The sequence below is a fragment of the Brienomyrus brachyistius genome, chromosome 4, assembly GCF_023856365.1.
Source record: "Brienomyrus brachyistius isolate T26 chromosome 4, BBRACH_0.4, whole genome shotgun sequence".
NCBI lineage: Eukaryota > Metazoa > Chordata > Actinopteri > Osteoglossiformes > Mormyridae > Brienomyrus > Brienomyrus brachyistius.
In genome coordinates, this window is record NC_064536.1 from 1379608 (window position 1) to 1394834 (window position 15227).

General features: G+C 45.3%; 1 protein-coding gene across 4 annotated transcripts in view; it reads right to left on the minus strand.

Annotated features, from left to right (window-relative positions):
* The window catches only part of LOC125740447 (trichohyalin-like), a 114439-nt gene that overhangs the window by 40505 nt on the left and 58707 nt on the right, over positions 1 to 15227 (minus strand). Inside the window, exons 4-6 of one of the 4 annotated variants that reach the window (XM_049011583.1) lie at positions 11366 to 11602; positions 10930 to 11058; positions 9185 to 10655 (exon numbers count right to left, since the gene is read on the minus strand). In XM_049011583.1, the coding sequence (XP_048867540.1) occupies positions 9409 to 10655; positions 10930 to 11058; positions 11366 to 11602 (1613 nt within the window). In that variant the 3' untranslated portion in view covers positions 9185 to 9408. Of the gene's footprint in view, positions 1 to 8841; positions 10656 to 10929; positions 11059 to 11365; positions 11603 to 15227 lie in introns of those variants that run through there. The other 3 variants (XM_049011582.1, XM_049011580.1, XM_049011581.1) reach the window with 3 other exon arrangements.

The window sequence follows — 15227 nt, forward strand, 5'->3', positions numbered from 1 at the left end:
TAATGTCAGGTACGTCTCCTCTCCAAGGCGGAGATGGTTATTAGGTCCAACCCCTGAAGAAGTCGTGCTTTTCAGAACAGATATGATAAACTTTCAGTGAAAGTTATGCTTTTCCGGTTTTTCCCTTTTCCTCTGGTGTATTATGTAGTCCATGTAAACAATCTGCAAAGATATGAGACATTTCACTCCCAGTGTCATTGTTGGCTTGAAGAATAAATATACTGACCAAAAATGCTTTTGATTTGAATATCCATCCATCCATTTTCCAAACCGCTTATCCTACTGGGTCACGGGGGGTCCGGAGCCTATTCCGGAAGCAATGGGCACGAGGCAGGGAACAACCCAGGATGAGGGGCCAGTCCATCGCAGGGCACACTCACACACCATTCACTCACACATGCACTCCTACGGGCAATTTAGTAACTCCAATTAGCCTCAGTATGTTTTTGGACTGTGGGGGGAAACCGGAGTACCCAGAGGAAACCCCACGACGACATGGGGAGAACATGCAAACTCCGCACACATGTAACCCAGGCAGAGACTCGAACCCGGGTCCCAGAGGTGTGAGGCAACAGTGCTAACCATTGCACCATGGTTGCAATGGCTAACCACCATTCCGCCCCTTGATTTGCATATGTAAGTAAAAAATTTTCACAAAGGACTTGTTTGGGTTGCAAATCTTCCAGAAGAATTTTAATAGGAGCAAACGACAAATAAGGGAAAACTGTGCAATAATGCCTGTATTCCGCTCCTTCTTAGCTACAGCTTCTTAGCGTTGCTTTGTCTCCAGGTTTCCTCATAATGTGTCCCTCATACTAAGTCGCACTAACACTTTACTTTATATACCATTGTGAGTTTTAAGATAAAATGAACATTGAAATAAACAATAAAAAACAGGAATATTTGTTAGGTTGGCAAATATGTTTTAATATTTATTTTAGCACAATGACAAACAGGCCTTTTAAAATAATCCAATGAATAGATAAAAGCCACATCTTAAATATACTCAATATATCATTTACTCTTCAATGGTGTCACATCAAAATAATAATAAAACAGCATACACTGCAGTAGCAATCAGTAAATGGATAATCATGTTTTTTTCTTAAACATTTTTAACAGCCACTGGATCACAGACTTAGAGTAAAATGTCACTCCACTGCAGCCCAGTGACAAACCCGTGATGATGGGACTGACTAGTTTTCCCATTAGGGGCCCTATTATGCTTTTCCGGTTTTTCCCTTTCCTTTATATTATATATAATATAGCGTATTATATAGTCCATGTAAACAGTCTGCAAAGTCTTGAAGCCCAAAGTACACGTTAAAGGGAGTGGAATAACTCTCACCAAAGAAACCATTCTTCTCTAATCTGCCTGAATCGCCTCTGTGGAATTCCAGCCCTTACTTCCATGACATGGTGAGGTCACGTCACAAAACAGTCCTTTTTGGCAACCTACCTTTGAGGATACAGTAAGCTGACCAATCAGAGCACACTAGGCTCATTAGGGGTGGAGCTTAAAGATCTGAGGATTTCAGACAGTATTATAGACAGAGTGAATACAGATGTAGAGTACGAGAAAAATAATGTCTTTTTGGACCACTGAAGCCTGTAAATAGTAGACACCAAAAATAAAATTACACACAATGAAAATTAGCGTAATAGTGGCTCTTTCACCTCAAATTCAATGCCAAGTTGATCGTTTATTATTATTGAAAAACAGCAGTATGACCTTGGAATTTTCTGTCCATTACTGGGATCTGATATTTAACTGTTAGAATCAGTCTGATATTTTCATATATTTTACATCCATTCATTTTCCAAACCACTTATCCTACTGGGCCATGGTGGGGGGCGGAGCCTATCCCAGAAGCAATGGGAACGAGGCAGGGAACAACCCAGGAAGGGTTGATATATTTTGTTATATCAAACCATGATTTTGATATATTTTAACCCTCTAAAGTTCACAGGTGATGCTTCCAAACACAGAAGTCCCCCCAAGAAAAGAGCAACTGCTAATTTCACCTGCATGTAATATAAAAAAATATAGTTAAGAGAAATCCCTGCTGTCCACACCTGAGCACTGGCAGGTCGGCCAATCAAATGTCTCCCGTATACTGCAATACACAATAGTGGGGATGAGAACTGGGCCCCAAACTCAAGCTAAACTTGCGTCTCTAAAGCTAAACTTGACACTATTTCATGATGCTGCAAAGTTGTTGAAGACAGATGCCGTTGCAAGTAAAAAACAACAAAATAGAATCTAATGTTGCACTTTTCCATTTCAGAGTTCTGGAACCACAGCAGATTGCTCCATGTTTAATATCAAACGGACAAAACCCAGGTTTTAAACCAGCATCTCACACCGTGCTGCTAAGGGAATATCAATTCCACAATTAAACTTGTGCCATTATTTTTGTTACAGTGCGGATTAGTTTCATTTCTTTGACTTCAAAGTTACAAAGCTTGTTATAGCACATGGCTAAAGTGCTTTGTAAAAATATTGGCTCTTCATTCAGCCTTTGAATCCCAAACAGATAAATGCAGAAGTTAAGAGAGATGTGTTAGCAAACATTGGATTAGACAAGTTCTTACATACTGTTCCCTGATCAGGATCATATCATGTTCTCCCAATTCAACCTATGCATATCCTTCAGTTACATAACTGAAAACAGAAATATACTACAGTAATAATAACGTCACTGTGTTTTCCAAATGCAAGTACAGAAGGCCTCAGGGATCTGCAGTATCCGGGATGAGCTTCCTCAGGCTGGTGGTAATGCTGTCCTCCTGGCATTGGAAGCAATTTTTGCTACCATCTGGGAGACAGGTGTCATCCTAACTGACTGGAAAACAGGACTTGCTGTCCCTATCTGGAATTGTGGCAACTATAGGGGAATAACACTACTGTCAGTGCCAGGCTTAGTCCTTGCTAGGGTCATCTTTAGCACCTATGAAGCCTACAGTATCATCAACCACATCCTGGCACTGAGGGTTCTCATCCAGTGATCACAAATATTGTTTGCAGCCTTTCTCAATTGTCATAAAGCTGGCCAAAACCTCAGCTGATCAAGCTGCCCTGTGGGACATCCTAAGACTTTGTGGGACCCCCCCCCCCCCCCCCAAAGTTGCTGAATGTCATGGTTGGCCTGTATATCAGTACCATGAGGGCTGTACAAAATGGAGGCAGAACCTCTGTGTTCTTCCCAGTGGAGTTTAGGGTTTGTCAGGAGTGTGTTCTTCCTCCTACTTTGTCCAATACTTGCATGGACTTTGTGTAGAGCAGGGTTGTAGGGTCCAGCAGCTGTGTTGCATTTGTTGGTCTTCATGGAGTCAATAGGGGCTCTGATCGAGACTCTCATGAGACTGAGTGATGAGTCTGAGTGGGTTTATGAGTGTCCTGGATCCAAACCCAGACCCTGGCCATTAATGACCTCCTGCTGGCTGCTAGACATGGATGCTATTCAATGACCTGAGATGAAGACTGGGCTCCTTATGTACTGTGTCTTTTTGGAGAACCCTTGGGTACCACTGGTTAGACTTTGTATGGAATAAGAAGCTGCTAAGGGATTCGCTACAATTATGGCGCTATAACAATGTGGCATGTTTCCCTGAGGGTGGTCCAGCTTGCAGGATCCTCATTGCTGAGGACCAGCTGGACCAAGACAAGGGGACGCCCATGTAACACCTGGCTGATAGATGGGCACTTCCAGTGGGTGGCACTGGACTGCGTGTCGGCACTCGGACTTACCCAGGACCCCAAGTTGTTTCGTTGTGTGGTGAGCATGGCAATGCACTGTACTAGTGCATGATCCTCAACCTAACCTGACATTCACAAGGTCAAATGTCATCTGTAGTCATCCTTCCTGTTGATGGCACTATGTGGAGCTGCTTCAATTTTGGAGTGATTTGTCTCAAAATTTTATAAGTTCCAGGTCCTTAACCAAATAAAAACCTTCAAATACGAGCATCAAACGTGGCGAGTTGGTGGTGGCACCCCTCTTGGTGGAAAGAGAACAACACGATGGAGGTGAATACCTTTCAAGCACGGCTATCTATTCCTCCATCACATTTCCGCACCCTGAACTACACAAATCTCCTCACGAGTGACCACACCAACTAATCAGAAGCTAGCAGGACCTGGCTTAAGGCAAACCTAAAGAGTCACCAGCAGAGGCAGATTCAACAAAACAACCCAGTCATTTCAAAGATGAAAATGTGAACATCCAAACGTGCGACCATGCAAAACAATAAACACACAAACACGAGTCTGCAAACAGTCCAATGTAAATTTCTACACCTTACATTTCCTCCCCCAGCCACAAAAGAAATGCCCTCCATTTCACATACAGTAAAGAGAAAGAACAAGGAAGAAGAGCAAAACAACAATGTCACATACAGAACATAGTCCCTGAGGTATCTGGGAGGTCTGATTTGATGGTCTCTGGGATGCAAGGACCAGGGTCCTGGACCAGGGGGGACAGAGTCAGACCCCTGCACCGCTACATGGTCAGAGGGGATTCCGGGCTGGAACCGCGGCTGTGGCTGGCGAGTCTGAGGAGCCAGGCACCTCTGCAGCCAGGTACACTACAGGTCTGTGTTGCTGCCAATGTTGAAGGTCTAAAAGGCAAAGCACCTGACAACGCAGTCAGACAAGGAGGCCGGGGTTGCTCAGATAAGTCGCCAGCAAGTGATTTACATCCACAAGCCGGCACCTGGACATTTTATGGCCTAAGACAGCTGTAATGGACAATTTGGGACTTATTTGATTGATCCAGTAGGTAACAGATCCTATAGGTCACTCCTGGGGAATCATCTGAACCCAATATTTTAAAGGGGTATTTCCAATGAGGAGCGAGTTTTTTGTTTTGAAATAATGGGGTTATTTAATTACACAAAGTACAAAAACATAGGGAATGTGCATGACACGTCCGTCATACTATCGTTTCTGTTGATTGTGGGCTGCCTGTCATCTCTGTTCCATTCAGTAGATCTGAAGGTCAATTTAAGTTTCCATGTCAAGTGTGCAACATAATCAGTATGAGAACCTGGAGCGATCAAAGGTGGTGTGGTGTTAGGTAACAGCACATTAACAGACATCCTAGCTTCATGACCATGTGTGAGGAAGAAGGGGGTGAGACCTGTGGTAGAGTGCGGGCTTGTGTTGTAAGCCAAGGCAATTTGGATCAGACAGTCATCGCATTCACCCGACTGCTGGACAAGTGAGCGGTTTGTTTGATCTCTCCACCATGCCATCACACTGAGGATGATATGGGCTCGTTCATGTTTTCTGGATGCCCAACAGCTGACACAGGTGTTTCACTAGGTCATACTCAAATTGACATCCTTGATCGTTGTGTAGCATCTCTGGGATGCCATGTTCACAAATATTGTTCTCAAACAGACATTTTGCAACTGTTGTGGCGTGCTGCTTGAACAACAAGCACATACCTGTTACGACAACTGGTGATGGGGAGCTCAAGGATGGTGGATGCGGCTTTTTGTAAGGGCTCAGTGGCAACCACAGTTTTCACAGGAGCTCTCGGCTGAGGTGTAGGTCTCTATCTTGCATCACATGGAGTACAGGACATGAAAGACCAGTAGCACAGTTGCTGAGCAAGTTTCAGGACTTTATCTGGCGGTATGTCAGCAGCTAATGAATTTCCATGCAGAAGCTGTAAGACTGTGTCGTTTAAGGCTTGAGGAACGACTCAATGCAGCATTGACTTTGTGTGGACAAAAAACTTCATGGCAGAGTGAACCAATATAAGAGGCAGAGCACTTTCTCCTCCCTCATGCCTTTACTCATGCAGCATTATGTGGGTTTCCAACCTGTAGCTTTCCACCTAATAACCCAAGACAGGATGGGGTCTTGGTTTTATTCCTTTTTAAGGTCTTCCTCATGGAGCTGAAGCACCATTGGAGAGGATATAGACTGTATAGCCCATGGTGCAGCCATCTGGGCCAGAAGGCTGCGGAGAGGTCTGACTGCAGGAGACTGCAGGATTTTTGGATCTGTTCCACTGGAGCTGTGGTAATGTACAGAACTGGCAAGACAAGATGGACTTACAGGACTGGGCTGTCTCTCAATAGGGTGTGGACTAATGGGAGCCATACAGAAGGTGTCAGCAGGGTGACGTGCATGTAAAGGGACACAATGATGTGCAAAGTTCCTAATGAACTTACAATAATATGAACAACCCCAGTAAATGCACTTATTTCCGTGGCTGAGTGTGGGGTAAGCCAGTCTTGAACACTCTTCACATTTTGAGGACCTGAATGCCATCCTTGGGCACATCATAGCCAAGAAATTGTACCTGATTCCAGCAAACAGCATTTTGATAGATTTAGCTTGATTTTATCAGACTGGAATCTGAATAGGACTTCTTCCAGGTGCTGGAGATGTTCGCTGAAGCAGCTGCTGTAAACCACTAAATACCATTTCCATTAAGCACTGGTATGCAGCAGGAGCATTGGTGAGTCCCACTGGCATTACCTTACAGTGATATAGCCCACTGCCCGTAAAGAATGCTGTGTTTTCATGGTCTTCTTCTTCCAGTTCACCTGCCAATAACCATGCTGAAGGTTCATCATGGAGAACCGAGCAAACCAGTCAGAGCATCCAATGCTTCATCCACTCAAGGAAGAGGGTTGGAATCTTTGACTGTCATCTGACTGAGTTTCTTATATAGTCCAAGCAGTAATGCCAAGTGCCATTTTGTCTTGCTCACCAAGACAACCGGCACAACCCACATACAATAGCTTTCTTCAATGACATATGCTTTCAACAGTTTTTCAAATTGAGTCTGCATTTCAGCCCTCTGGTCTGGTGTGACTCCCTGAGCTCTCTGTGTAATTGCTGTGGTATTACCAGTGTGAGTACGATGCTTGATTACCCCTGATGCAGTAGCCGATGTTTGCCCTTCAACAGCAGCTGTAGAAAGTTTCCCTGCTGGCCAAAGCGAGGGGGTGCATGCCATTCAGGAGACTGGAAGCGGACCCCACCTCTAGTGTGTGGACTGGCATCTCTATTTCACTGCGGAGCTGGACTACGGCCATGTCTGTGTCTGCTAGTGTCTTTGTCACGGCAGCTGTACCATGAAGACTGCTAAGATGGCGTGATGGAGAATAGTGCCGTTCACGTTGGTAATTCCACTCATGGACTCTCTGATGGACGGGGGGAAGGATGACGTCTTTCACAGGGTGGAATTTATTTCAAGATTAAAATCACCGTTTGATGAGTTTTAATAATCTGATGGGCACTTTTGCATTTGCTGGAAGTAAAACTGCATTACAGCCTTGATATGAACACCGTAAATTTCTGAGCTGTGTATGATCTGATATATTACTTCAAGTCACCCAGGTGCAATCGGCTAAATAAATTGATGTGCAAGTAAACAAAATAGTGGTGTACTTTTATGTCATCACGTCACATGTGTTTGTGTACATTTCTGTGTTGTGTATTCACACAAGATTAATATGAGTAATATATGAATTTCTTAAACAGACACCTCAAAAACCAGTTAAAACTACCTTAAGCATAACAATTAGAAAAATGGCAGCAGCCTCTCAGCAGAGCTACTCACGCGGAGAGCAGAAGGGTGTCGTGCCTGTTTGGGCTGAGCTGCTGTGAAGTGTTTTACACTGGCTGAGATGCCAATCCCACCACAAACCCCCCAAAATAGTTTCCCTGCAAGTTGGTGGACTGCTTGCAGGGCCAGATGCAGTTTCACATCATACCCAAGACTAACAGACACACATAACATAATAGATGGAACAATCACATGTCAGTGGACCCTTGAGCAAGGCCCTTAACCCCCAGCTTGAGGGGCCCCACATATTGGCTGACCCTGTGCTTTGGCCCCCAAGTTACAGCGAGCAAGATGGAATAGGCAAAGAGATGCATTCCAATGTAGTTCTAGCATTTGCAATCTTCTGATCACAAGCATAGAGACTTAGCCTGCAAAGCTATTTGTTGCCCCCTAAAAGCTGACGATGGCCACAGGGCAGCCTAGAACCCATGACTGGAGGGGTATCAGCATCGGAGCCACTCATTCAACCCATTGAGCTGAGTGGCAGCCCAACTACTGGGGTGACTTTCAAAAAAGTTTTGATGTAGTGAAAATGACACACTCATATAGACATAAAACATAATTTACACAGAAATTAAAACCATTAATTTGCATAATACTGTATCTCACTTTTTAGGTACTCAACAAACGTTTTCTTTTTTTAACAGTTTATTGGAATGATACTGCCAGCTGGGAGATGATGATACAATTTTGTTCACCTGCTATTGGCTGCTAGCTCAGAATACGCCCTCAGCCCAGGAGCCTGATCGCTCTCCTCAGCCCCCAGTCAACCAGGAAAAAGGTAAAAAAAAGACCATATTGGAAAGAACAAAGCAGACCAGGATCATTTCTGGTGTGAAAGAACCACAAATATGAATCAGCACAAAAAGGAAACCAAACAGCAGTGACACTCTGACCAGGTTCCTCAGGATCCAGTGAATCTCTCCATGACCTTTCTTCTCTCCTGGGGATCCCTGTGGGCTGCTCTCCAGCTTTAGTTTCATTCTCGCAACCTTCCTCCTCATCTCCTCCATCTCTTTGTTCATCTCTATCTTTAACTTCTGCATCTCTTCATTCTTCTCCCTCTGCACTCACTCCCTCTCTCTCTGCTACACGCTTCCTTTATAACAGGTATTTCATGGTTCTTTTCCTCAGTCCGTCTCTCATATTCATTGTGTATCTTGGTCTTTAATGTGGACTGTAATCTGCTAAACAGTTCAGGCAGCAGTATTTTCATCACATGTCTTTCTGCTTCAGCCTGAGCCTCCCCCTCGTAGTTCGCTCTGATCTCTTCAATCTCCTGTCTGTGTTTCTCCTCAGTTTTTTCTCTCTCTGCTTCCTCTCTGAGTCTTTTAATCTCCTCTTGCATAACATTCCTCAGCTCCACCTCTTTGTTTAGTTCTTTTTCAAATTTATGGGTATATAAAACAGTTACTGCAAATACTGGGGTGACTTTCAAGAAAGATCTGAAATGGCTAAGCTGACATACTCATAAAGACATAAAACATAATTTATACATACATTAATTTGTACAATACTGCATCTTGTTTACTAGTTACTCAACAGACATTTCAATATTTTTTTGTAGCAGTTTGTTGGAGTGATACTGCCACCTGATGGAGCGTAGTAGAATTTTTTGGGAGTAAAGTAATTCATTGGCTAAGAGACACACCTGCACAGAATAAAAAATGTATAATCAATCAATGGCAGACACAGATTCACACAATATGAGCAATGTAGTCATCAATTCACCTGAGATAGAAGGAAATGAACAAACATCTAAAAACCCCAAACACAGGAGGAACATACAGACTGCACACACACACAGCTGCAGAGTTCAGACTGCAGTTCCCTCAAGCTGTGGGCTGCTCTCCAGGTTTACTTGCACTCTCGCAATCACCCTCTTCATCTCCTCCATCTCTCTGTTCATCTCTGTCTTTAACTTCTGCATTTCTTCCTTTATAACAGCTATTTCATGATGCTTTTCCTCAATCTGTCTCTCATATTCATTGTTCTTGGTTTTTAATGTGGACTGTAGTCTGCTAAACATTTCAGGTAGCAGTATTTTCATCACATATCTTTCTGCTTCAGCCTTCTCCTCATAGTCCTCTCTGATCTCTTCAATCTCCTGTCTGTGTTTCTCCTCCCGCTCACTTTTTTCTTTCTCTGCTTCCTCCTTGAATTGCTTAACCTCATTTTGCATAACATTCCTCAGCTCTACCTCTTTGTTCAGTTCTTCTTCAAGTTCTTTTTTCTTTTCTTCATCCCTCTCTTCCTTCAGCTGTTCCTCCAGTTCAACTATCTTCTCCTCCAGCACTACAATCTTTTTCTTCTGTACCTGAATCACGGTCTCCCTCTCCCTCAGAGAGTCTTGCAGCTCCTTCTCAAACTTCTTCTTCGCTTCCAGTTCTTCTCTCAGTTTCCTCTCGGCTCTTTCCCTCTGAAACTTTTGTTCCATCTCTTGAATCTGAGACATCACCTCTTTATGCATTTTACTGCTGTAGAAGCTCCATTGGTTTTCTTCAACCATCTTCGCTATGCTCTCCAGCAACCAGGAGATCTGATAGCTTTCAGGCCAGTTACTGGTGTTGATGATATGATACCTGTTACCACATCTGGTCATTTTTCTCTGGAGGTCTGAGCTGCCAGTATGCACAAAGCTTCCAGTGATGCTCTCTGTCAGTTCACTGGCGTGAGTCAGTAGGACAATGGTGTGTGGAAAGCAATCATTTCCAAGTATCTCCCTCATCTTCTCTAATATTGTTGCCTGCACCTCTCCATACTCATGCATCTCTGTGACCAAGAGAAAGGCATGGGGCCCTGGAGCTGACAATTCCATGCAGTGTTTGACGTCCTGCCACAGCTCAAACTGGGACACTGTAGAGCTAAACCAGTCTGGAGTATTCACCACCACCACCTGTCTCCCGGCAATAATCCTGATTTTCCTCTCGCTGCTCATCTGGACCTGTGTCGGTGAGGGCGTCCCAGACACAAACACCTCTCTGCGCAGGATGGCATTTGCTATTAAGCTTTTCCTAGCTGTACTTCTCCCCAGAACCACCAACCGGAGCTCAGGGACACTGGCTGCAACAGGAAATGAGGAGGAGTCAAAGACCATAACTGGCTGGGGATTGGCTTGCTCCTTCTTTGGTACAATGGGCCCCATACGCAGTCCTCAGACATATGTAGGATCTGAGTAAAACTTTGTAGGTAACGACGTTAAAATTAAAGTTTAAATTCAATAAACGTCTTTTTGTAACTGAGGTGAAACATACAGTATAATGTTGTTTTATTAAGAATGCAGTCAAATTCTATTAGCAGTGCTTGATTGTATGTAATCCAGAATATCTTTACTTACCAAATTTAAGAATTTGGTCCATACTTTGACATTTTCTTAATAGGCTTTTCAGTGCCACCCCGATTTTACTCGGTCTCTCACTGGTCAGTTTCCTGGTCTCATTCTCCTCCTTTATCTGATGTTTAACCCCTAGAATGGTGCACCAGGAAAATACTTAATACTCAAAATTCAGTAAATGTGCAAATTCCGACCAGATAATTAACTAGCTAGACGTCTTCTCTGACAAAGATGTGCAGCCTAATGTCTGTCATCACCTATACTGAGAAAGCACAGAATTGTAATGATGTATACAGTGTATTCAGAAAGAATTCAGGCCTCTTCACCTTTTTTCACATTTTGTTATGTTGCAGCCATATGGTGATATTTTTTAAATCATTTTTAACCAATCTATGATTTTAATATGTATAATTAGATTATGTAAGCAGAGTGGCTTTACTCTGTTTTCTCTTCTTCAGGTTCATGGTCTCCTTCTCTTTCTGGATCGTGTCCCTTATTCTCTCCACCTCCTCCCTCTCTCTCTGGAGTTCACATCTCATTTGGTGAAGCCTCCTTTCCTCTGTTTCTCTGGCTGCTCTCCACGCTTCCAGCTCCTGTCTCTCTTTCTCTCTTTCTTCCTTTAGATGCTGTGGCTCTTCACCGTGACTCTGAATCTCTCCACTCACCTTTTCCGTCTCTTTTTCAGAAAGAAAACAGTTGATGGTGACAAAAAGAGAAGGTAAGTTGTGTATATAGAATTATGCTGTATTTAATATTGACCAAAAATTGCTTTATACAGGAACACCCTTATTTAAGGTGAGAGTAAGAGTGCATTGACTGGGGGAGGAATTGCTTAATTTCCAAAAATGAATTATAGATTTTGCAGCAGCGCCTTTTTTACGACTCCAGACATAACAGCTAAAAGGTGGTATCATGACATAAGCAAATTAAACATACCACTAAAAGTAAATAAACAAAGACAATAAATAGAATGAGGCAAAAATATGTCAAGTTCAAACAGCATTGTAACTTGAAAACTGTGTGTTCCATCATCATCAGGAGCAAGGATACAGAAGACCAGAAGGATTCAAGGTATGACTGGGGTGCTTGCAGGACGTCTGTTTGTGTCTGTTTTTTAGATCTCCAATGAAAGTACAGTTTTAGGGAAGGAGGTGTGCCCAGTATACAGGGCGCTTCCTGTCCCTTCCCCCTTGGCTCTCTGTCATTGGTCACTCTGCCTACAGGTGTGCCCATTATACTGGGAGATTCCCGTGCCTTCCTTCTTGGCTCTCTGTCATTGGTCACTCTGCCCACAGGTGTGCCCACTATATAGGGAGATTCCGGTACCTTCCTTCTTGGCTCTCTGTCATTGGTCACACTGCCTACAGGTGTGCCCACTATATAGGGAGATTCCCATGCCTTCCTTCTTGGCTCTCTGTCATTGGTCACTCTGCCCACAGGTGTACCCACTATATAGGGAGATTCCGGTACCTTCCTTCTTCTCTCTCTGTCATTGGTCACTCTGCCTACAGGTGTGCTCAGTATACTGGGAGATTCCCGTGCCTTCCTTCTTGGCCCACTGTCATTGGTCACACTGCCTACAGGTGTGCCCACTATACTGGGAGGTTCCCGTGCCTTCCTTCTTGGCTCTCTGTCATTGGTCACGCTGCCAACAGGTGTGCCCACTATACTGGGAGATTCCCGTGCCTACATTCTTGGCTTTCTGTCATTGGTCACACTGCCTACAGGTGTGCCCACTATACTGGGACATTCCTGTGCCTTCCTTCTTGGCTCTCTGTCATTGGTCACACTGCCTACAGGTGTGCCCACTATACTGGGAGATTCCCGTGCCTTCCTTCTTGGCTCTCTGTCATTTGTCACACTGCCTACAGGTGTGCCCAGTATACAGGGAGATTCCCATGCCTTCCTTCTTGGCTCTCTGTCATTGGTCACTCGGCCAAAAGGTGTGCCCACTATACTGGGAGATTCCCGTGCCTTCCTTCTTGGCTCTCTGTCATTGGTCACACTGCCTACAGGTGTGCCCAGTATACTGGGAGATTCCCATGCCTTCCTTCTTGGCTCTCTGTCATTGGTCACTCTGCGTACAGGTGTGCCCATTATACAGGGCGCTTCTGTCCCTTCCCTCTTGGCTCTCTTTCATAGGTCACACTGCCTACAGGTGTGCCCACTATATAGGGAGATTCCCATGCCTTCCTTGTTCTCTCTCTGTCATTGGTCACTCTGCCTACAGGTGTGCCCAGTATACTGGGAGATTCCCGTGCCTTCCTTCTTGGCTCTCTGTCATTGGTCACTCTGCCCACAGGTGTGCCCACTATATAGGGAGATTCTGGTACCTTCCTTCTTGGCTCTCTGTCATTGGTCACACTGCCTACAGGTGTGCCCACTATATAGGGAGATTCCTGTGCCTTCCTTCTTGGCTCTCTGTCATTGGTCACACTGCCTACAGCTGTGCCCACTATATAGGGAGATTCCGGTACCGTCCTTCTTGGCTCTCTGTCATTGGTCACACTGCCTACAGGTGTGCCCACTATAAAGGGAGATTCCGGTACCTTCCTTCTTGGCTCTCTGTCATTGGTCACACTGCCTAAAGGTGTGCCCACTATATAGGGAGATTCCCATGCCTTCCTTCTTGGCTCTCTGTCATTGGTCACTCTGCCCACAGGTGTGCCCACTATATAGGGAGATTCCGGTACCTTCCTTCTTCTCTCTCTGTCATTGGTCACACTGCCTACAGGTCTGCTCAGTATACTGGGAGATTCCCGTGCCATCCTTCTTGGCCCACTGTCATTGGTCACACTGCCTACAGGTGTGTCCACTATACTGGGAGATTCCCGTGCCTTCCTTCTTGGCTCTCTGTCATTGCTCACGCTGCCAACAGGTGTGCCCACTATACTGGGAGATTCCCGTGCCTACATTCTTGGCTTTCTGTCATTGGTCACACTGCCTACAGGTGTGCCCACTATACTGGGAGATTCCCGTGCCTTCCTTCTTGGCTCTCTGTCATTGGTCACACTGCCTATAGGTGTGCCCAGTATACTGGGAGATTCCCATGCCTTCCTTCTTGGCTCTCTGTCATTGGTCACACTGTCTACAGGTGTGCCCAGTATACTGGGAGATTCCCGTGCCTACCTTCTTGGCTCTCTGTCATTGGTCACTCTGCGTACAGGTGTGCCCAGTATACTGGGAGATTCCCGTGCCTTCCTTCTTGGCTCTCTGTCATTGGTCACACTGCCTACAGGTGTGCCCAGTATACAGGGAGATTCCCATGCCTTCCTTCTTGGCTCTCTGTCATTGGTCACTCTGCCAAAAGGTGTGCCCACTATACTGGGAGATTCCCGTGCCTTCCTTCTTGGCTCTCTGTCATTGGTCACACTGCCTACAGGTGTGCCCAGTATACTGGGAGATTCCCATGCCTTCCTTCTTGGCTCTCTGTCATTGGTCACTCTACGTACAGGTGTGCCCAGTATACAGGGCGCTTCTGTCCCTTCCCTCTTGGTTCTCTCTCATTGGTCACACTGCCTACAGGTGTGCCCACTATATAGGGAGATTCCCATACCTTCCTTCTTCTCTCTCTGTCATTGGTCACTCTGCCTACAGGTGTGCCCAGTATACTGGGAGATTCCCGTGCCTTCCTTCTTGGCTCTCTGTCATTGGTCACTCTGCCCACAGGTGTACCCACTATATAGGGAGATTCCGGTACCTTCCTTCTTCTCTCTCTGTCATTGGTCACTCTGCCTACAGGTGTGCTCAGTATACTGGGAGATTCCCGTGCCTTCCTTCTTGGCCCACTGTCATTGGTCACACTGCCTACAGGTGTGCCCACTATACTGGGAGATTCCCGTGCCTTCCTTCTTGGCTCTCTGTCATTGGTCACGCTGCCAACAGGTGTGCCCACTATACTGGGAGATTCCCGTGCCTACATTCTTGGCTTTCTGTCATTGGTCACACTGCCTACAGGTGTGCCCACTATACTGGGACATTCCTGTGCCTTCCTTCTTGGCTCTCTGTCATTGGTCACACTGCCTACAGGTGTGCCCACTATACTGGGAGATTCCCGTGCCTTCCTTCTTGGCTCTCTGTCATTTGTCACACTGCCTACAGGTGTGCCCAGTATACAGGGCGCTTCTGTCCCTTCCCTCTTGGCTCTCTTTCATAGGTCACACTGCCTACAGGTGTGCCCACTATATAGGGAGATTCCCATGCCTTCCTTGTTCTCTCTCTGTCATTGGTCACTCTGCCTACAGGTGTGCCCAGTATACTGGGAGATTCCCGTGCCTTCCTTCTTGGCTCTCTGTCATTGG